Source organism: Apteryx mantelli, chromosome 28 (assembly GCF_036417845.1).
Source record: "Apteryx mantelli isolate bAptMan1 chromosome 28, bAptMan1.hap1, whole genome shotgun sequence".
In the NCBI taxonomy this organism is placed as follows: Eukaryota; Metazoa; Chordata; class Aves; order Apterygiformes; family Apterygidae; genus Apteryx; species Apteryx mantelli.
The window spans coordinates 575,710-598,024 of NC_090005.1; the positions used below are offsets into that span (position 1 = coordinate 575,710).

The 22,315-nt window shown below is 48.5% G+C and overlaps 1 protein-coding gene across 1 annotated transcript; it reads left to right on the forward strand.

Annotated features, from left to right (window-relative positions):
• Positions 1 to 1,045: 1,045 nt before the first annotated feature.
• On the forward strand, positions 1,046 to 21,868 carry CAVIN1 (caveolae associated protein 1). The gene is made up of 2 exons (XM_067312111.1): positions 1,046 to 1,669; positions 19,215 to 21,868. The coding sequence occupies exons 1-2, from the start codon at positions 1,250 to 1,252 to the stop codon at positions 19,878 to 19,880; spliced, it is 1,086 nt and encodes a 361-aa protein (XP_067168212.1). The 5' UTR covers positions 1,046 to 1,249; the 3' UTR covers positions 19,881 to 21,868.
• Positions 21,869 to 22,315: the final 447 nt, after the last annotated feature.

A 22,315-nucleotide genomic window follows, 5' to 3' on the forward strand; every position in this document is an offset into this window, starting at 1 on the left:
TTCACAGTGCAGCTGTATCCTTGGGAGTTTGATTTCTTTGGCTGAGTCAACACCAGTAATAGTGAAAGGGTCTCACCCTGAAGTTACTCTGAAGATCTGAATTTTGCTTCTTCACATTCTTGTGCTTGGTCCAACTGGGTTGTTGGAGATGGTCTTTGGTAGCACCTCCCAAGTGTCTTTTAAGGCAATAAGCTGATGACGGTTCCACAAGCCGTAAATTTCTGCCAATACTGTACAAGACTCTGTAAATTGCTTTGTGTCCATACCATTGCTTACAAGTACATCTTTGCATGGCATATACTGAAGTAGGTCCTACATTTAAAAGACTAGTGGCTAGATTTGTAGGTGAGTAGAGGATTGCAGAGTTGAGATAGCTGCTTCTAGGTGGGACTGTCCAGCTGCTTCAGTTCGTGAGTGAATTATATTTATTCTTTCTGTATTAAATGCACAGAGTTGTGATGCACACTGCATACATAATGTGCACATCTATTGTGTATATGAACATATATGATTGCAAATACATATTCACGCACATGGGAGCATGCATTTTTATGATTCAGAAATTAAATGTCTTAACTATTCAATCCAGATTGTAGCCTTTCTTTAAGATATTGAAAATCAGGCTCTCATAGTGCTGAAAAAAGTGCTAACTATTGGAAAAAGATCTGAAATTTCCAGCTGAACCTCTGCACTGTGTGCAGTTATTTTAAACCAGCCTTCCTTTAATGTATACAGCTGTGCCCAGATGGGGTTTCTTTCTTTTCAGCAGTTTCCCGAGCCATCTACACAAGGTTTTTGTTTTTTCCTTTCAGACAGATTCCTTGGAGTTTTGCTTAAATGCCTTTTAGACTTATGGTAAAAAGAGGTGGTTGGAGTTTCAGAGCTTTGCATTCCTCACTGAGCTGTGCCTGTGTTTGCATGCAAAGCCATCGCCTCCCCTCCAACTATTTTAATCATTTCAGAAAGGGTGGGACATCAGGCATTTGGCAGCGGGCTCCTTTTATATAGCTGAGGTGGAGTCAGCCAATGACCTGCAAGCCTGGAAAATTTTGCAGGGCAGTTTCACTGGACAGCCTTGCAGAGCCGTGCCATTTGAATTTCAGCACAGACATCCACACACTGTGCTCTCCATTTCTGGCGTGTCTCCCAGCAGAGTTTAGCCGAGGCTCGGGTTTAGTTTTCCCTCCTCTCTCTCCTCCCTGCAGTGACAGCTTCTCCAGGCTCTGCTAGCCAGGACTCCCAAGCAATCATGGAGGATACCACTTTGCAAATTATTGAACCACCAACTGCCTCTGAGACCTCAGAAGAGCAAGTGCCGGAGGAACCCATCAAATCAGACCAGATCAATGGTGTGATGGTCCTGACCCTTCTGGACAAGATCATTGGAGCAGTGGATCAGATCCAACTGACTCAAACACAGTTGGAGGAGAGACAGCAAGAGATGGATAGCGCAGTGACCAGCATCCAAGGAGAATTGACCAAACTCACAAAGGCACACACCACCACCAGTAACACCGTGAATAAGATGCTGGAAAAAGTGCGCAAGGTGAGTGTCAACGTGAAAACCGTTCGACAGAACCTGGAGAAGCAAGCCGGGCAGATAAAGAAGCTAGAGGCCAATGAAGCGGAGCTCTTGAAGCGCAAGAACTTCAAAGTCATGATCTACCAGGTAAAGAGTTATCGCACATCTTCTTTATGTTTTGTTTCCATTGCTAAGGGTTGCATCGCAATGCAGGGTGCACTGCTCTCCCAAACTCCCCTAGTCCTGTCTAGTGTTCCAAATTGAGGTGGGTCTGAGATGGTGCTCTTGTTCATGTTTAACATTGTCTATATATTCTAAGACAGCAGGTTTGATACAGTTGCTGGACTTTTAATGAGGATTGTGAGAACGGCCCTACGCACTCACTGCAAAAGACCAGAAGTATCAAAATATTTGAATTGCTGCTTAACTAAAAAAAGAACAAGAATGTTCTGGGTTCTGGAAGGGAGTATTGTAATTGGTCTTTTGAAGTCTTTTCTATTTGAGAGGCAACGTGTATCACTACACAGAGAGTGATACTATTTCAGATTTGTGGCATGCACCTTACAACAACAAGAGACAGTAACCCCAGCCTCAGGGTTGTTCTCACTGACTAGGACAGATAGAAACATTGGAGAAAATACAGAACAGTTTTTTGAGCTTGTTAGTATTTGGGTCTGCCTTTGCTATTTTGCTTGCACATATTGCCGAGTTCTTTTGTCTGTAACCTGCAAGTCTTGAAGCTTCCAGTTTTTTGATTTCAATTAACTGCTTTGGTTTGCTTGATATTCAACCCCTGCACTAGTACTAAGCATTGGATTTTCCTTTAATATAAAACAAGAAAAGAAAGAGGACTATCATGTTTCTGTCTCTTTTCCTGTCTGGAGTTAGCCTTCCTTATCAGAGCAAACTCATACTGGGTCACAGGGGAAAAGTGAGTGAAATAGTTAATGATTCAGTTTGAAGTCTCTGTGTTAATAATAGACAGTGTCAGGGGCAAATAGAGAAACATCTAGTGCTGATCACAATAAAAAAGGGAAGAAAAACAAAAAAAATGAAAGCACTTCCTACTAGTTTGAAAGGAGAGCTGATCATAATAGGCTCAGGAATCTAGCAAGTATCAGGGCCTGTATAACTCTCTGATTCAGAGGTTAAGCATTTGTAGTTTTATCATGCCTGAAAGGCTGAAATACTCAAGCATATTGACATCATGCAGGCAATCTACCCAGTTTTATATATATATTTACTGGAAGCTTTTTATATCAGGCTTTTGAGGAAGCATAGATCTATCCATGGAAAAATAACATAGACCTCTACGTGCACTACAGAAGCAACAAACATTGCAAAACAAGAAGAGCAAACGGAATTGTTTAAACAGAACATTCCTTGTGGGTTATGAAAATAGGTAGGAAATTGGCAAGCTTCTAGATCCTTTCGAAGCAACCTAAATATTGGCAGATTGTCATTTTGGGAAGTGTTCATTTTGGTTTATTATTGCTCATGAATATTGAGTAGCATTTTTCTTAAGAAAACAATCCTGCTTCTAAAGGAAACCAATGGCAAAGCTATTGCAATAGACGATTGCAGTGAGGACAGAACAACTGCTGAGTGAATCAATTGAGAACGGACTATGGCAAGGACTTTGTGTATCAAAGTTATTGGGCAAAAAAACCCACAACAAATGATTGGTAATTCAGAACAATTTCCTGGCATGGAATATAGTGTGATTTGCATGTGAGGCTAGAGAGCACAAGTGAGAAATTCTCCAGGCTTGTTTCATGTGAAATGGAGCCTTTTGCACACTCGTGAAAATGCTCACACTTATACAGGAAGTCTAAGTAAACCTTGACACTGAGGGTAAATGACTGATCTTGCTCTGGGGAGGCAGGAGACATGGGAGCAAGCGTGCAGATTTGTGACGGACGCTGCTGACACAAATTAAGCTTTTTTTTGGCAGAGAAACTCTTGTTTATCTCTTAATTTGGTGAATTGAAAAGCAAAATCCATGACTGAGCTTTTGATGTTTGAATGCTAGAAAGAAATAGGCAATAATATTATTAATATGTCTGAATAACAAATACCTTTGCCTATACTACTTTTGTGCCGCATTACTGTGCCAAAGACAGACCCGTACAGTGAGAATTACGATTGCTACGCAGGGACCAGAGGGAATCCCCTGGAAGAACTTGGTATATTTTTGCAGTCCCCTGCAATAGTGTAACCACTTTCCCCTACATACAATGGAAACATAGATTTTTGGGTAACAGAGAATGTTTCTAAAGGGTATCAACCCATGGTCTCTCTCAAAGCTTCTCCTGCTGGTTTCTGGTGCGACTTTTTTACCATTCCCAAAACAATAATTATCATTTCCTATATAGAAAATCGGTGGTTATTTAATAGTTGCATTATTCTATAGTTTGCACTCCATAAAAATGTCATTGCTTAATTTTCATTGTACAGAAACCTGGATAGTAAGTTTTTGTGTAAGGAAAAATAGCGGGTTGTGTACAGGAATCTCTCTTATTTGTGGAAACTTTTTATTCTGAAGAAGGTTAAATATTTGGAGGATTTGGGGAGTTTTGCTTTTGTTTGGGGGAGTTTCTATTCTGCTTTCTTTTTTTCCTGAGAGAGACAGGATTTTTAGAGTTTGTTTCTTACTGTAATTATGGAGATGTCATTCTTCAGAAATTACCAACCCAGACTGTGTGAACTGCACTGCTTATTTGCAGAAACATCAGGTTACAATACTGTGTCTTGATTTATTCATATGAATATTTTATTACAGTCAGTAATTCTAGGTACATCAATGAAGAGAGTGATATTTTGTCTGGGATTTTGCAAAACAGATAATGCTAATGTTTTTAAATAATAAAGCTCTGTACAGAAAGAAGGGATTTTTTTGTGTGTACATTTTAAAGGCATTTATCAGATCAAAGATCATATTCTGCCACTTTACTGATATTGAACAACACTATTTGTTGCAAGAAGCCTTGTTGATTCCCGTGGGATTACACATTTACTAATATCTTTCTGTGTTTAAGTATTAATAATGATGAAATATTTGCAATATATTAAGAGTCTATAAAACAAAAACTTCATGATGGGCTCCATCCTGGGGAGTTTAAATCTGGAAATTATTTTTTCCCTGTGTCTATCCTAAAAAAAATTACAAAACAACACTTATCTAATTCAGTATTCCACTTCCCATGTTACACCACCTGTCAAAGGTTACATTGGATACTCTCTTGATAATTCAGTTAATTCTGTAATGGTGAGCAATATTATCGTTAGTTTCTAACTCAGAAAAAGCTGCCTTTGAAAAAATGCAATTAAATTTCCTGCACGATTACATTTTCTGATGCTATCGGTAAAATTGCAAAGATTTATTCGTCTTTTCTTTTGGAGAAGAAGGGGTAAACTCATCTTAGATATTTGATTGTTCTCTCAGTGTTGAATCTCCAGCAATTATGAAAGCAACTATTTCAGGAGTGCAAATAACATCTTTCGGCACCTTGTGAGAAGAGATCAAAGTACATGCAAGAGTTCTGCTATCTGTTAGATTAGGAGAAAAAGAAAATCAAATTTTATTCAGGGAAAGCTTGACCTGTTGAGATGAGCCTAAAGCACATCTGTCTCTCTAGTTTCAAAATTTTGGGGAAAAATGCAGTACTGAAAAATACTTCCAGTGGGTCCTGCTAAGGTCAAGGCATTGAGCGAAGTGTCTGCAGACCATTACTTGCAGTCACATACGTACATACACTTGCTTTCTCACTTGCTCACTCTCTCAAATACACTCTTATCAGATTTTGTTTGGGGCTGGTCTGATTTCGATAGAGGTAAGCGTTTTCATATTGACTCAACTTTGAAGGAGATCAGATCGATCTTTGAGAATAGCATTAAAAAAAAGCAAATCCCCTCCAAATTACCACATCTTTGAGTTTTGAAAATGAATCTACCAAAAGAAAAGATGACAGACTTTTGACAAGCTGCTCGGTATATAGAAGCTCAGTATTCTTATCGTAAGAGGGACTTTCCTTCCTAAAGAGTTAGATGTCAAATGACTACGTGTACTTAGTAGCAGCACATATGAACAGAGCTCTGCAGGAGTCGCTTTGTGCCGTCTGTCCTGGACTCCTGTCTTTTGGAGAATTTAGGACACTGAAGTGTCAAATTTGGTTAGTGTATTTGCTAATAAAATCAAAATAAAGTGACTTCACCCCAAACCTCCTCATTTTTAGGATATAAGAAAGCTGGGGCTGGGTACTATAGCTCATGATGAAATAATGGATATCTAATGTAAATAGCTTCTGCTCTAAAACAAGACAGTGCCGCATTCATTTGAAAGAACTATATGTGTCAGTAGTTATGTAAGCATGGAATTTTTCCTCCAAATATTTTTTGACAATTAAACTTATTCTTACAAATGTCAAAGGCCCAATTTTCTTACAGCCAGACTTCTAAATGCATGCAGCGCACACCGCACAAGTTAGGTGCTGAGTTTCTAAAAACTACGGTCATTTATTTTGGGGCTGATGTGGGAGCTGAGCTCTAAGGAAGGTCTGGCTCATGATGTGCAGCCTCATCTTTTTGAGGAGCCTGGGGGCGGCAGTGCCAGGGCTGGGCTGTCCCCGCGCTGTCGGACGCAGGGGACTGCCCAGGTTTTGCCTGCGGCATTCTGGTCACATCACCTTCGGGCAGACGCGCTGGAGTCTGTTTTCAAAGTTTTAGGAGAATTCCAGGAGACATCTGCTCCAGTTGTTTATGGGCAGCGTCTTTAATTTTGTGGGGGCAGAAACAATCTAAAAACTCCGGTGGGACTTCTGTGCTCTTCAGGGGGATCTCGCAGCCACGCAGAGCCCTGCACGAAGTGGAGTTTCTCTGGGAAGGGCCGGGGGGCCTCTACAACAGGGTAGAAAATGGATCGTGGCTGTACAACGTCTGGGGTAGGTAGGGCTGTATGAGGAAATATAAATAGCACAGCTTGGCTTTTGTGCCTTGAGTGGGCCTTATACGGACGAGAGCAACAAGATTGTCGGTCATGGGGCGAAGGAAGGAATTTTGAACCCACAGGTTAACACGGCAGATTTGGAAGCCAGACCTGAACTCCGTCATTATTAGGTCTGTGCTCCTCTAAGGAGAGTGTGGAAAAGTACGTGAGCAAAGGGAAAGAGCGTAATGACTAAAATGGGGTAGGGAGCATGGAGAGGGAGTACAAAATGAGTCCCATGTACCGCGGCGGCCGCACCCACCCTCTCCTGAGCTGCAGCCTGTTCTCCAGTTCATAAACGGTATGTCAGCTGCCCCTGAGCTATGATTTTGTTTAAGTTACTCATTCTCAAAGAAAAACCTTATGAGTTTAATAAGAGCAGAAAGTTCATGGGAGTCAACTTGATCCGCAGTCACAAAAAACAGCCTGTGTGGATTACAAACGCTTGAATTCAATAGAGTTTGCTCAACTGCAAGCATTAAAGAATAAATAGAAATTTGATATAAAGTTGGAATTATAGTACTGGGGATCGGCAGGGGCACTAGACACCTGCTTTGTGCTTTTCCTGTAAGACCAGTTAGTTTTATGCGTAGGACTGTTCTGTACATGCACTTGGGGTCCCTGTCTGTGTCGGGAGCAACGCTGTATATAGCATCCATTCCTTCCAGCGGATCACTGCAGGGATTTTCATTGCACCAGCCAGTGTTTTCTGTATTTGTTATCTAATAAGACTTTCTAGTAAAGACTAGTTTCATTTTGCTGTGAATCCACTCAAAAGCAGCTCCCTTTGTAGCCACAAATATTTCTTATCTTAGATTTAGTAGAGAATTACTACGTGAGCATTTAGCTGGTGGGTTTGTATATCAGCAACCTGCCAAATCGCAAGAAATGCCTCATCCAGTGACAACTCTGACATGGTTGATGGGGACAGAGTACTCCTCGCAGTACTTTATTTTATTCTGTTCTTAAAAGTAATGTCATAGAGAATTAATCATGAAGCCTTTGTTAAAAAAATGAATCATACAAATTGATATCCATTAAAAGTTAGTATTGTTCATCTCTGATCTTTTTTCTTTGTTGCTGGAATATGAGGGTCTCAGCTCAGGAAGCTATTTTATCTCCACTTCTGTTCTCCTGCTTTTAGTCATAGAAATAGGAAAATTAGAGGTGAAAAAATGTCACCCCGTGGGAAGAAGATAAGTATTGTTTGACTCATTGCTTTGGGCTGCGGCTCTGAATTCAGCTGCATGTTCTCTATCCATTGTGAAGGGCACCGTGTTGATATCCTGATGTGCAAAGAATCCTTCCTGTTCTCCGAACATCACTGGTTTAGAGGAGGCTCAAGATAATTCACAGGAGGTTGTGCCTCTAAAAATTTCAGATTGTTAATAGCTCTACCTTCCAGGATTTTTCTTAGTGCAGATTATCAGTCTTTCTACCCAAAGACAGTTCTGGAGCATGGATTTCTTTGTCGCAGCTTGAAATCAATTGTATTAATATTTTATTGCTCAGGTATTATTTATAAGCAGTTAGTGCCAAGACTGTTTTGCTGAAGTCCTTTCACCATTATAGTTCTGTACTGAGCTGTGCAGCAATAAATTATCTCTGAGCAAAGAGCCAGGGGCAACAAAGGCTGCTCAGCCACTTGGGATAAGGTTAGATTGGATGTTTAATGGCTCGTGAAAATAAAACTAAAGGCTCATATTCCTTCTAATCACATAATTGTCTCTTAGGTATCTCTTGTGCCTTTCAGTAGTGAATCTAAGCATCTGTCTTCCATCATGTCTGTGTGATGCCAGTGGGGCCACTGCACCTAGGAGCATAATAAAGTGCGGGATTTGCCCCCACTGCTCACTGTCCTCCGTGGCTGGAGTGCTGTAGTTTCCAATGAGATTATGGCTGGTTTTTTTTCCTTTAAGATAGATAAGAGCCCTTAGCAAAGATACACTAACGCATCATGGACATAAAGAGGGAAGAACTCTCCCAAGGCTGCATATAACCCAGCTGGCAGATCCAGGATTAGAAACTACAGAGTTCAAGAACCCAGTCTGTGCTCAGACCAGACCTCTCTCAGGAAAGACGCAGTCCCGTTACTGGCTCCAGTATTACCCTGCATGGGAATTTGAGCCATAGATGGTAAAAGCTACTTAGTGTAATAGGCCTTGCAGAGCCCCGGAAGGGATGTGAGCGTTGTGGGAGAAGTGGTATTCCTGTATATTATCTACATATCTTCCATTTTACTTGCTTCACATGGTTTTGTATAAATGTGAATCCTCTGCAGTTGGCATGCTTCCCTCTGAGCCCTTCAGCATTACTCACAAAACAGGCACTGAGCTTGTCGTGGGTGACTCACAGCACTGTCACTCCATTTCGGTGAGCACCCAAACTCAGTCGAACAGAGGCATTTTTCCAAAGAGCTTACTGCTAGACCTAGGCAACAGACTTTGTGAAAATGAGGGCCATTCCTTCATCCTCGCTGAAGCTGCTCCTTGCTGCACTGCCCTGAAATGTGATGTGCTGTCCATATATAAATGATGAGTAGAGAACTCTGTAAGTTCCACTCTCTGATGTACTAGCATGTGCATGTGACCAACATAAAGCATGATACTGCCTCATAAACTTTTAGGCGACATGCTTAGTCCTCTTTTATCTTGTTTGGGATAATGTCCTCTTGGTTCTGCAAGTTTTTCTACAAATTACGAAGTACCTGAAGAATTGCAGGTCCACTGCCCAGCTGCAAGATGAGACAAAGACCAGAGACAAAGATGTACAATGTCAGTGAAGGAAAATCAAATATTTAGAATAAAAAGTCTCAGGATGTTTAGTCTGCACCTTTTTTGTGAGGATGCAAATGTCATTTAATATCAGTGCTGATCTATCTGTAAATGCAAACTCCATCTTTATTGGTTTGCTGTTCAGAAATAGCTGTGGAGTTATTAATCAGATGTGACAGGTTTATCCGGGAGGAGCAGTTCTGAGAGTAAAGCCAGTTGTACAAACAGACTGATAACAGGATTGAAACTTTTTTTTCCTGTCAAAAGAAAAAAAAAAGTCTTTTTACTCTGCAATCTATTTACTTGTCTGTTTCCTACAGACCTGCCTTTCTTCTGACTCACAGCTAGGCAAAAGCACTTTTCCAAACACAGCCTCCTCCTTTGTACAGACTCCCTGCTCTGTTCCTCCATTGCCTTTCACCATCAAATTTGAACTAGCTCCAGCATCTGCATCGCGCTCCTCATTCTCACCAGCTAATGAAGAAGATACAGCCTTTTAGGACATAACTTCCAGGACACAGAGAAACTAGATAGTTTGATGGAAAAAAGTGCCAAGAAGATTGTGCAATATGCAGAGTTACAGAGGGTAGAAGAACTTCTGCTGGTCAGGGCAATACTACCTGCAAATGAACTAGTTTATCCCTTTAACATTTACCTGCTCCCAGCCTCTTTTGCTTTTTCCTCTTGAGTCTTTGAGAGCTTTCCCTCTGTCTCAGCAATATCCTACCAGTGACCTCTCACTACAGGATTCAGTAGTCTTCTATGCTAGGAGTCGAAGGTTCTCTTCTCCTGGATCTCCTCTTTGTGACACTATCGGAGATAAAATCTGTCAAATTTTTTGAAATGTAAGAATCAAGGCTATGCCTATTGCGGTAATGAGGTCAATTTTATAAGCAGGCTGCTGAGTAGCCACCCCCTGTCCTCAGGACATGCTTAGCAAAAGAGGTTTTGATTTTGCAGTGAGTGTGTTTGCTGTGTCATTGGGTATAGACGTTCATAAGCCGCTGGGTATTGTCAGTATCCTGACAAAACCGAATGGATGGAGTTTGGGGATCAGACTCGGCTTTCCTGATCTCTCCAGTTCATGTATTTGAATTAATAGACAATTTTTTTTATCACTATCTTTTCATAATCGTCTACATATAAGCAAACTCTGCTGTCAGCTGAACCACAACAAATTGGAAATATCTTGAAAACAGCTGAAATTAAATAACTCAGTGAACAGCAGTGTGGAAAGAGAGCAGAATCTGTCCCTATGAGAGCACTCAACATAAATATGCCTGATATTATTGAAAGGATTCTGTATCTCCTAGGACCTGCAGTGGATTAGAGGAAGATACTCTCCTTCTCATAAATCTTTGCTGACTGTCTTTTGTGTCAAATTAAGCTATCTAGTGTATGCCTTTACTAAATCATACCAATATGCTTTTCCTGTCTGCCTGTTCTTATGCTAATCTGGACTGTATTTGTTGGCAGTATTCCTGATGAGATTGGCCAGTGGGGAACAGCGAAGTTCTTCCATTGTGATTCCTTTCCGTTGGCCATTGAAATTCAGTTTTCCTCATCTTAGCCTGAGAAGATCCCGAATGTGCCCTTTGAGCCTTCGCCAGAGAGTGCCCTCTGAGCCAGCGCCGCAGAAAGTGCCGGGGCCCAAACCAGCGAAGACGCGAAAGGGGGCAGCAGTCTTAGGGCCTCAGAAGGAGCAGCCCCTGAAGACTGTTTTGACCCTCTTCTTCTGAAACTCTGAAAGCTGCTGATTCCACAGCCTTTGCCTTCACCACCTATTTGTGGCTGCTACAAGCCTTTAGATCTGCAAAGCTGATACTTTTAGTTGGCATAACGCCTCTGCTTATTGACTAATCTGCTTGCCGTTTGCTGCATGCTGCTGCTGTAGTTTTAATGTACGGTGAGGAGCTGTAGTCTTCCCTTGGGCATCAAGGGACTTGTCTTATGTTGCCTCTTCGATCAGGGAGAGAGGAATTGTGTGGCTTGCGCAAAGGGCTAGCCACCAGCAGCAGATGGCTCTGCTAAAGAGTCATTTTGTGACTGGGCAAATCCTACCTGCTTTCTGAGCCTCAGTTTCTCCCTCTGGAATACAGACCTGATAATACCTACCTCCTCAAACTTGTTGTAAGGTCTAGTTTATAAGTGTTTGTGAAATGGTTTGAAGTTGTTACTTTAAATACATAAAAGAAAGGCAGACAGCATAAACCGCATGATGTCAAACTAAACCTATCTCATGCCGACAAAGCAGCATCCGTTTCTATTCGGTAACAGGCCACACACTGGCTCTGTTCATTAGGAGTTACATTTCTGCCCACAAACTGGAGATGGTAGTGACTTTGACTGCTGTTTATCTAATGCTTATCTCAGGCCATGAGAGCCGCTGGTAACAGCGTGGTGCCCCGTTACCCTTTTTTTATTGGGTGGCTGCTGGAGAAAATATCTTAAATTCCAATTGCCTGCACTTTGAGTGTTCACTTACACTGATGAATGAAATATCGAGTCAGAACGGCAGTGTTTTATGGCCACTTTGTCCTGGTAGAAAGAACCTCCCAAGGAGCCAGGCGAAGGTGAGCTGAACCCAGGAATCTGGGTGCAGGGGAAGCTGCCAGTGTGCAAGGACAGTGGCGAGATCAAAAACATAACAGCTACGCTTTTTGATATAGTAAGGGAGTCTGAAAGGGATTCTAATCTGAGAAAAAGAAGTCATTTCCAACAAGAAGCTAAAGAAAAAAAGCACAACCTTCCTCTTTTCTGTGCTGGACATCTTTAAATCCTTGAGCTCTGTTAGGCTGCGGGTGCTTATCAGGTATGTTGCTGTTACTCTGTGAAATAGCTGAATCCTCCTTCCCTTGACATTGGTGGAAGGTCAGCCCAGAAAAGCATCCTCTAAGGACTGGCAGAGGGAAGCAGTCATTGTGCGGTTGTTGCGGCAATGGGAGTGCGGAGCTGTTACTTCTCTGGCAGGGCATGGTTTGATTGGAATGTGGTCTTCTGCCCAGATGCCTTCGATTCCTCCCTCAGCCTCCCCCGGGCCACAGCTCGTCTGACCTGCCCCGGGTAGGCAGAGGAAGGGCTGGCAGGCTGCGCGAGGTGCTGGGTCGCAGCAAGCTCAAGATGACCAGCAGCAGTGCGAGTTCAGCATCAGCCCTTTGGGCTCGTAGGAGAACAAGGGGATATGAGCTGGTAATGCTCTGCATGTTACGGTTGCATGTCAAGAAACTCAACTTGCTCCTCCGGGCAGGTGGTTTGTGTTGTTGCAAGTGTGTAAAAATAACCGAACAAAATGAATTGCGGATGTGATTAGCATGCACGTGTGAAAAATACTCCATTAAACCTTCAAACTGGAGATCAGACTGGCTGAGAGTTTTGGGACTCTGCTTTTTCACACACTGATAATAAGATCCGCTATTCAACAACAGTCCATGAGCCCTCTTAGAATTTTGGGAATGTTCCCCAGATTTGTCCATGATTCTGCAATACTTTTGCAGTTCTGCTAGGCTGGGAATGCAGCTCAGCTTTGTGTCTCATTGGCCTTTTATATGACAAGGGAAGTGTTTACATGTGTTGTAGCAACCAGGCAGTATGTACATGACCATAAAGGGGCTGACTGGGTGACTCACTGGAAGGGAACTCGGGCTTGAAAGCAAAGTCAGATAAAAAGCCCACTTAATGGAGCAAAGCAGAGGCTGGTCTGTCCAACAAATCTAATAGCTCGGAATTGTTTGAAATAGAATGAATACAGAGCGGTCCAACACTCCTGGCAGTTTGGCAGCAAGCTGCGTTTGAAGCTCGGTGCGGATGCCGTGAGCCCCTCCTGGATTCCATGCGATTTCCAGGCTGACGGGCTGATAGTCCCATCAGCTCTGTGAGCAGGGAAGGAACTTCCCAAAGTAAACCGCTTCCCCAGGGATGTCTGTGCTGGGAGGGACAATATGGTGTACGTGTCGCAGACTGTGAAATGGTTGGGGGGGGTGACACATTGTAAATGTGCAAAAGAAAAATAGAGCATTCAAACTTAAATCAAAGCTGAACCCTTCTGTGAAGCCCATCAGATTGGAATGAGCTGATCGCTCAGTCCTCACACACACAAACACCCCCGTGTCCTTCTCCTGGGTGTATTTGTGCTTTGTGCACATAGCAGGAAGATTTTTTTTTTTTTCTGTGGGGATAAAAATCTCAGAAATCTTGCTTGCCCTCTGTCTTTGTCCCAGCTGGATTCAAGCTGTCTCGGAGAATAGAAATGGTTTCTCTCTGCAGATTGGGAGCCAGCAGTTGAACGCCCCAAAATGCAGGAATGCCAAGACCCAGGATTTTGAACTCACCCACTACAAGGGTCAGTATTTTCCTAGTAAAAATAGGTTGCTTGGAATGCCTGATGTTAAAAATGTGGCTCATCTGAATGAGTCATGAGTGAAATAAAGTGCACAAATAATAGTGCCCTGCCCTGAGCAGGGATTTGTGTAACAGCCACCCGTAGACCCGGGATCATTCGTGATTGTTCCAGCAGGGTCCCGTTGTCCTTACGGCAGCAAACAGGGCTGCGTTTGCAGTTGCATTTCTGTGGAGAGGGACCTGCAGCATCACTGCTCTGCCCAAACATGCCTGCCCAGCTGCACAGCTCCCCTTCACCCCTTGCAGGGCAAGCATCTCCTGGGTAGGCGGAGGAGACCTTTGCTGGCGTTTGGGCAGCGCCTGGGTGCAGCAAGCGGCTAGGGCGCTACGCGCTAGGGATGCTCAGCAACAATTAACTAGTCCCCATTAAGTGCCAGAGCTGTTGGTTGTTCTTGCACCAGCTGTCCTGCGCATAAGCCAGAGTCCACTAAATCAGTAGGAATGCTCCCTAGATGGAGATGGAGTTTGGATCAGAAAAGCGACCCAAAGCATACAGTGCTGAAAATCCACCGGCTGTTCTCCAGCTGGTTATATCCACTACTATGATAAGGAATCAGACTGAACAAGAGACAGAAAAAAAAAATGTAAAAATGATACCAGGCACAGTAAAGAGAGATGTACTCTCTGGAGGCCCTGAGCTGCTCTGCAGGCCCTTACATGGGCAAGTTACCCTCTCGCCACCCTGACTGGATTATCAGACCCTGCTGGAAAGGGGCCAGATGAAATTTATAAACCATTCCCAAGCACAGCTGGAGAAAAACTCTAGGAAACAAGCTAATTTCAGCAGGGGATTGTAGGCCTCCTTACTTATGGAAATAGCTCTACTCCTCCTTTGCTTCTGTATTCAAGCAATGAAGATGCCTCCTAAAAGAGGTGTGAGCAGAGTCTGGAGTCTGCTAGTGCCCCTGGGCTGAGGGATGGACCAGCTGCCTGCAGGTGTGATGTGAGGGACACAGGAGATTTGGTTTCTAAATGAGTAGAGTTTATAGGAGTTAGGATGAAACACGCAGGCAATTGCTGTTCTCCGAATTCAGTGGCTTGCATTACAGAGCTGTACCTGCACCCTAATGTGTGGTTCCAGCCGTCATTTACCCCGTGAGCTGCTGCTGGCTGCATCTTCACGGTAGCAAGGAAAGCAGTTGCAGCCTGCTGCAAATGTCAGATGGGTGTGTTGCTAGTGCGATCCATTCAGCTAAATCAGAAACTCCAGTTAGAGGATGGATCTGGTGCTACAGCAAGAGGAAAGGTGGTTGTTTATGTGGCAGATATGGAGGTTTTGAGCTGGTGTTTCTTTTTGTACACACATGTTCTGGAGTTAACAAGGGGCTGATAAGTATCTGAGTTTGCAGGATATGGCATATTTCCAGTGACAGTCATGCCAGGGAGAGATGGGGGAATGCCTTTGTTCTGGCTAATTGTGTTGACTCAGAGGGAAGGAAACGGCTGGAGTTCCTGATGTTCTTGGCTCGGTGGGGCCGGGGTCTCTGGAAGTCCCTGGGATTGCTCCAGCAGGTGTTGTTGTGGAGAATATGACCACCGCCTTCATAGCACTTGTGAATTTATTCTGAACTGACCTGATCCTCTTGAGAGCCTGTGTATTGTTTTCTCCTAAAGTGGCTAATCAAATGAAGAAAACATATGTTGGCTGCTTCACCTTAATCTCCAGAAAGTAGCTGAGACTCAAAGGGTGAAGAGTTTTGCGCAGGGGAGCTTTCTGTTCTGCATAACCCCCCCAGAACCACCCCCTTGGTCTGGCAGCTCTTGGCCGCGGACGCTGCAAACTGTCGTAACCTTTACGGAGCCAAGCACTCCGTGGAACTGACTTGTCTTTCACTGTTTACAGATTTTTCCCCAGATTCCCTCCTCTCTCTAGAACTTCTGCTTGCCAAGGAACGGAACTGTCCTATGCTGAGGGGAAAAATGTGAAAGCATCTGTATTTGACCCAAGTGAAGCGTTGCTGGAATCACATATTCAATAAACTTATGTCAGTTTTCATGCAGTATAAGGGAAGGAAGAGCTGGAGAGCGAGTAGCGTGGCTGAGCAGAGCAGCTCTGCAGTAGTTGCTGCTGTGCAAGCGTGGGCTAATGCAGAGCAGGCAGGCGACCACGGGTGACGTGTGGCCTGAGGCCAGATTTCACCTTCTGGATGCTGGGCTGGGGCAGCTCCATTCGCTGCATCCCCAGAGCCGTGTGAAGGAAGTCACTGCCGGAGTTCATTACTCTTTTCAAGCACTTCAGCTTGGGCTTGCTCTGGGGTCTGTCACTTGATTTTAGTGGGCCCTGCTCGTGCCAGTGTTGGGACTGTAATCCCCAGTCCTTGCTCTGCTCAGTTCCCGTCTCCGCTAGGGCTGTGAATCGAGCCCACGCCTCCTGCTTTCGCCTTTCTCTCTAGATCTGAACGCAGTAGATTCTGCTCGGTGCCTGTTCCCAGGGGCTGCCCCAGGGTAAGGACGGGGCTGTGCCTGCTCCTAACACGAAGCCCATTCACATGCTCCCTTCAGGCGCTTGCTGGCTTTCTGACCGCGCTCATCTCAGAAATTCCACGCCTCTCCCTCCCAGCTCCATAGATTAAAACAACTCGGGTAATAAATTTCTGAGCCGTGGGCTGCAGCCCCGCAGCTGTGACGCTTTGTACAGTGATGGGCTATTTCCAGCGTGTCCTGAGAACATAGAGGTGATTCATTGCAGCAGGGACGCACGCTATGTGCTGCTCGGCTGAAAACCAATCCCATTCCAGACCTGTGCCCCTCTCCTGGCCTGGGTGCCTCTCCTGTGCACATGCTTGTCCTCTGCCACAGGGATCAAAAACTTGGCTGACCCAGGAAAGTGGAGAAACTGAATGAATTTACCTTCTGTCCCCAGGAGACACAGCGTAAACTTGCAAACTTAGCTGACGTTTGTCAGGACCTGTGGTCTCTGTCTGGTTCAGTCCTAAACTCAGACAAGTTCCCTGTCTTACTTCTCCAGTGGCAAAATGGGAAAAACAGGGCTGCATGCTGCATCCCAAGAGATGTCTTGGCCCCACATCTGGATCCGTGCAGGCCTTGGGAAGGTCTAAGTGCAGACCCCGAGGTCGAGGCCAGGCCAGTGTGTTTCCACTCTGGACCGTGTAGCCGGACGCTTGGGTCCGGACTGTGCTGCCACCTGCAGCCCAGCGCTGCGATGTGTCGGGGGCCAGTACCCGCACCAGACCCTCCCAACACTGGCGTCAGGCAGTGGGAGAGCTGGGGGAGCAGCGGGAAATCTCACCAGGGGAAAACAGCCCGTGGGAAGAAAGCGGGAAGGGTGTGGTGTTTCGATTTAGCTAGGAGGGCAGCCTTCTGGAGTAGTGCCGCAGCGAGCACTCCTGGATTAAACCTGACGTGGCCTTTGCTAATCGCGGGGACCAGGCTAACGGGGGTATGGATGGTTCTGGGTAAGGCACCGGGAGCAAAGGGGCACCGCGTCGCAGAGCTGGATTGCCTGGCTCCTCTCCCTGGGAGGAGGTGGTCAGCGGTGCACATGGGATCAGGAGCGGGCGACGTGGGACGGCCAGGCCCCGGCCAGTGTCTGGCAGCATCGGGTGTCCTTAGTGGATCTGCAGCAAGCATGAGAGGCGAGTGCCCCACTGAGGCAGTCCAGGGTCAGGTGCTTTTCATTTCACACCCCCGAGCCTCTGCAGCATGCTGGCTGTCCAGCTGTAGCACAGCCTGAGCTGGAAACTCATCTTTCATTAGGAAAATAACAGTCATATCAAGGCGTGTTGGGAAGGCGAATGCTATCGGTGCCAGCTGCCAGCATTTCCATCCTGTGCTTCCAGCCTCGGCTTTGGGCTGGGTGCGGCTGGGACCCTGTGTGCCAACCTGCTGAGCCGACATGTTCACACGTACACACATACCTGTTCGTGCTGGAAGGATCCCCACCAAGGACAGGCTGGGACATGAGCGCCCTGCAAGCTCTTGGATGGGCCCCAGCTCTGCTCACCAGCCGCTGCACAGGGGTTACTGCAGCAGGTTAGAAACACAGAGCTAAGGTGCAAGGTGAGGACATTGGAATTTGGATTTGGGTCCCAGGAGCACAGATCCAGCCCCCTGTGGCTGGTGTGGGCAGGAATGAAGCACCAGAGGCGGCGTTTGCTAGAGACTTTTTGCCAGGGTTCCAGCTGTGCCTGTTCCTGCAGAACCCCAGGGCTGAGCTGGTGCCGACGGTGGATCTGCGTGGTCAGTGCATCCTGCGCTGAGGGGAATTTTCTGCAACAGCTTCTCAGATGCAGAGACGCAGCCCAGATGGGTGCACAGTGGTGCGGTGTCGGCACACGTCTTCCAAGCTGGCCCTGCTCACCCTCAGCCCACCCAAGTGCCAGAGCTCTGCCCTTCCCTGCCCGCGCATTTGTGCTACTGCTTACGCCCTGTACTGATTCCCGCAGGTGGAAAACCCGCCTGGCACTCGCTTTGTGCAGGCATAAATGACAACAGGAGCTTTAGGAGGTGCAGAGGCAGGAGAGGGAGCGCGTGCTGGGCGCCCTCTCTGCTCTCGACGCAGCCACCAGCCTCACCCTGGTGACTGGTCATGCGGAGAGGTTCTGGCTGCCTTGATCACCTCTTACGAGATGGAGCAAGAGGGACAAACTGTGAGGAAAGGGCCGTGGCTGATTGCACGGGGCTGAGAACAGCAGCAGGAAAGCTCTGATTGTCCGAGAGATGTTGACAGACACCCTGGCCGGGGCAGGGGACGGCAGAGCTGTTGGAGCCAAGAGCCTTTTGCTCTTTTGACAAACAAAGGGAGGATGGAAACGCTCCAGTGTAAATGGTGAAAGTGAGGTAATACCCTTGGCAGGCTGCAGACGGGAGGGTGAGGGAAGTGGCCTTGGCCAGTGCCCTCTTCCTCCACGGCCTCTCGCGGACGAGGGCAGTCCTGCCGGTGCAGGGCCGCCGGCTCTGTCGGCCTGGGCTCTCCGGGGAACGTGCTGCCCGGAGCCCAGCTCCAGGCTCCCTCCCTGGGCTCCTGCCTGCAGGCAGAGCACACTGGTGGCTCCCTGGAGTCCGGCTTTGCCTCCTTGGGTCCCCGCATCGGATGAGCCCCGGTGTCGCAGTGCTGTGAGGGGTGATGGAGCACCTTTTGCCCCCTCAGAGACCTGGGTGTGCTGTGAACTCAGATCTGCGTGTTGTAGAAACAGTTCGAAATGGCTCTTCAATTAGCCAGTGTTCTCTGAAACTAGGTGACGAGTGAGTCGGGCTATGACAGAAGCAGGGGAGGAAGGGGAAAAGTCCCGTTTCAGTGCTTGCTGCTTCTTGCACTGCTGCAGTCACTGATGGGTTTGGAACCAGCCCAGAGAATGCAGAGCTAGTATATCCGAGCTTAAATATAGCAGAGCCCTAAGCTGCTGCAGGACAGAGCAGATCCTCTTTAGAGTAATTTATCAGGTGTCCTAGAAGGAGAGGATAAGCCCAGGCCTGAGGTCACCTGGGTTCGACTAGCCATGAATCCCAACTGTGCAGCTGCTCTGCAGGGAGGCTGGATGTGCTTGTCTCACTGTCTCCGCTCTGTGTCTTGCAGGATGAAGTGAAGCTCCCTTCGAAACTGAGCATCAGCAAGTCCTTGACGGAGGGCGAGAAGCAAGAGAAGGAGGGAGAGGGTGAGGAGGTACCTGGAGGTGAGGACCATGCAGAGGAGGATCATGTCCAGCTCTCCTCAGATGAAGAGGTGGAGATTGAAGAGATTATTGAAGAATCACGGGCAGAGCGCATCAAAAGGAGTGGCATGAAGAGAGTGGATGACTTTAAGAAGGCATTCTCAAAGGAGAAGATGGAGAAGACTAAGCTAAAGACCAAGGAAAACCTGGAGAAGACCCGCCACAACTTGGAGAAGACCCGCCACAACCTGGAGAAGAGGATGAACAAGCTGGGCACCAAGATTGTGACCAATGAAAGGAGAGAGAAGATGAAAACCTCTCGGGACAAGCTGAGGAAGTCTTTCACCCCTGACCACACTATCTATGCCAGGTCCAAGACGGCTGTCTACAAGGTGCCGCCCTTCACTTTTCATGTCAAGAAAATAAGAGAGGGCGCGGTGGAAGTGAAGGCAACAGAGCTGGTGGAGGTGGGTGGAGAGGAGGGAGAAAACTCGGATCTGCTGCGTGGGGAGAGCCCTGAGACGCACACACTGCTGGAGATTACGGAGGAGTCTGACGCGGTACTGGTGGACAAGAGTGACAGTGAGTAGGCCGCAGCGTGGAAGGATTGTGGACGGATGGCTGAACACGTAACCATTCACATTTTGAGATCTCTTTTTGCCCTGGTGCCTCGGGGGAAGTGTACACAATGCCTCCTTACTACCCTGCAGAGCCGATGCCAATCCCCTGCCTTCTAGGACAAGGTGTATTTTATATTTTAGTTTTAGCACACAGAGAAGTTAGGAACACAGGACTGTTTTTCTTACACTGTTAAATCACCCTTGGAGACCATTCCTGCCGCAGGCTGCGTGAGAGCTTCCTAGTCCCCAGACCTGAAGAGGGGCTTTGAGTGACAGGGACCCAGCCCAGCTGGAGAGTGCTAAAACCAAGATAACGGCTGTACACCTGGGAAACTCACGTGTCCTCCGTAAGCAAAGACCTGGTGTCAAGAAAGCTTCCTGCCAAGCAACCTGCCCGGCCCGCGAGAGCCTGGTTCCCTGCGCCAGGCTCGGCAGCCATCCACGCGGAAGAGAGTCAAGGGGGCCACGCTGGCCACCAGTTCCTGAGGACGCCTGGGGCCGTCCCTGGGGAGCAGAAGACCGGGGATACGTCCTACTCCGGGAGGGAAGAACGGAGCAAACCCTGTTGACAGACAGAAGTGCGAAGCTGGGCAAGGCCTCGAGGCACGCTGGCGGGTCTGCTCCCTTCTCCCCTCCCAGGGGATTCGATGACCGTGGCAGTGCCTTGGACACCAGTGTCACGAAAGGCGACCTGCTGTTGGACCTGCTGCCGGGGTGCCCCGTGCTCGTCCCATGGCCCAGCGTCGCGGCAGGACCAGCGTGGGCCGCGCTCCCTGCCCAGGGTTAAAGCGTGGTGTCCGGGGCCTGCCGGGGTGCTCCGCAGGGATGGGGCCTGATCCTGTCTCTCCGCCGCTGCAGCTGCGCGGCAGCCCCTGAGACATGCTCCGGGGAGAGGGCCAGGGCAGGCCGCGGTGCCGGCACAGCTTGTTTCCAAAGGGGAAATGGGCTGTGCGTGACGCTGTGCGACCCGGCCCAAGCGAAGAGGCACTTGGCCGTCAGAGAGCAGTCTTGACACCGGTCTGGGCTTGATCTTGAGCAGCGCCGAGCATCCACGTCCCCCCGGGGGCCTCGGCACGGCTCAGGCTCATGCCCACGTCCAGCGCTTTCCATCCCCGTTTCCCTGCTTCCCACCAGCTTCCCCTGTCCGTCCCCCGTGGCACGGCGGCGCTAGGATAGCACACGGCAGCCCCGGGTGGCCACGCTCCCGCTTTCACGCACGCAGCCGCCGCCGCGGCCCCCAGGAGCGGGCGGCTTCGCCCGGGGCTCGCCGGGGGCTGACCCCGGCCCGGAGGCAAGGCAGGGATCTGGCTTTCGCCTCTCTGCCTGCAGGGCTCGGCGCTTCCCAGCCAGCACAGCTGCTCTCCTTCCCGGCCTGCTCCTCCCTGAGCGGCGGGGGGGCCCGCTCTCGCTAACACGACTGAACATATAAACTTGCTTTTTCTCCAAGAAGTGTTTTCCTTCTTATTGTCTAGCGCCTGCCAGGCTCTCCCCAGCCTCCGGATCCTCTCCCGGCACCTGCGCTGCCCCGGCGCCCCGGGAGCTGCCGCGGGGCTGGCGCCAGCGCGGTGCCCTGGAGGGGATCGGGCGGGAGGGCGGCTCCAGGCTCCCAATGCCGCCCGCGGAGCCCCTTCCCGGCTGGGCCGAGCCGCGCGCCCGGGAGGGAGCTCGCGCCGGGCAGGCTGGTGGCGAGCCTGGCGCGGGCGGCCTCGTGCCCGCTGTTGCCCAGGGCCCGCCTGTCTGTCGTTTTTTACCCACGTATTTTTTCTTACGCAGGAGCGGAGCCTGGAGCGGGCGATGCCGAGGGCGCGAGGCCGCGGGGGCCGAGGGCGCCCAGGGCCGAGCGCCAGGCGGGCGCGTGGCTGTGGGGCGGCGGGGGCTTCGACAAAGCTTTAACCGTTTTCTACGACTGCATCCTGGTGAGCAGCCCAACTAATAAAGTCTCTTTTCTAAAAGGACAAGCGTGCAGCGTGTTGCATCGGGGGCTGGCGGGGCGGGGGGCTCCTGCGTGGCGGGGAGGCCGCTCTCGCCCCACGGCCGGCGGTGCCGGGACTGCCCTGCTCGGCTCCGGGCAGGATCGGTGCTCGGCTCCGGGCAGGGCTGCTGCCGGGCCCCGGGGCTCCGTGCAGGGCTGGTGCTGAGCCCCGGGCAGGATCGGTGCTGGGCCCCGGGCAGGGCTGGTGCTGAGCCCCGGGCAGGATCGGTGCCGGGCCCTGGGGCTCCGTGCAGGATCGGTTCCGGGCCCCGGGGCTCTGTGCAGGGCTGCGGGCTGCACCCAGCGCGGAGCCCGGCTAGGGCGTCTCCTGCCCCTTTAAGAGGCGGCGGCCGCGGCAGCCACGGCCGTGCGCTGACGTCACGGCGCTGCCCGGAACTCGGCTGGGTTTCCCGCACGGCCCTTCCAGGCAGTC

Coding starts and splice junctions, on each gene's coding strand:
- CAVIN1 (XM_067312111.1), top strand. CDS start 1,250: ATGGAGGATACCACTTTGCAAATTATTGAACCACCAACTGCCTCTGAG. Junction 1,670..19,214: donor TCAAAGTCATGATCTACCAG/GTAAAGAGTTAT, acceptor TGTGTCTTGCAG/GATGAAGTGAAGCTCCCTTC.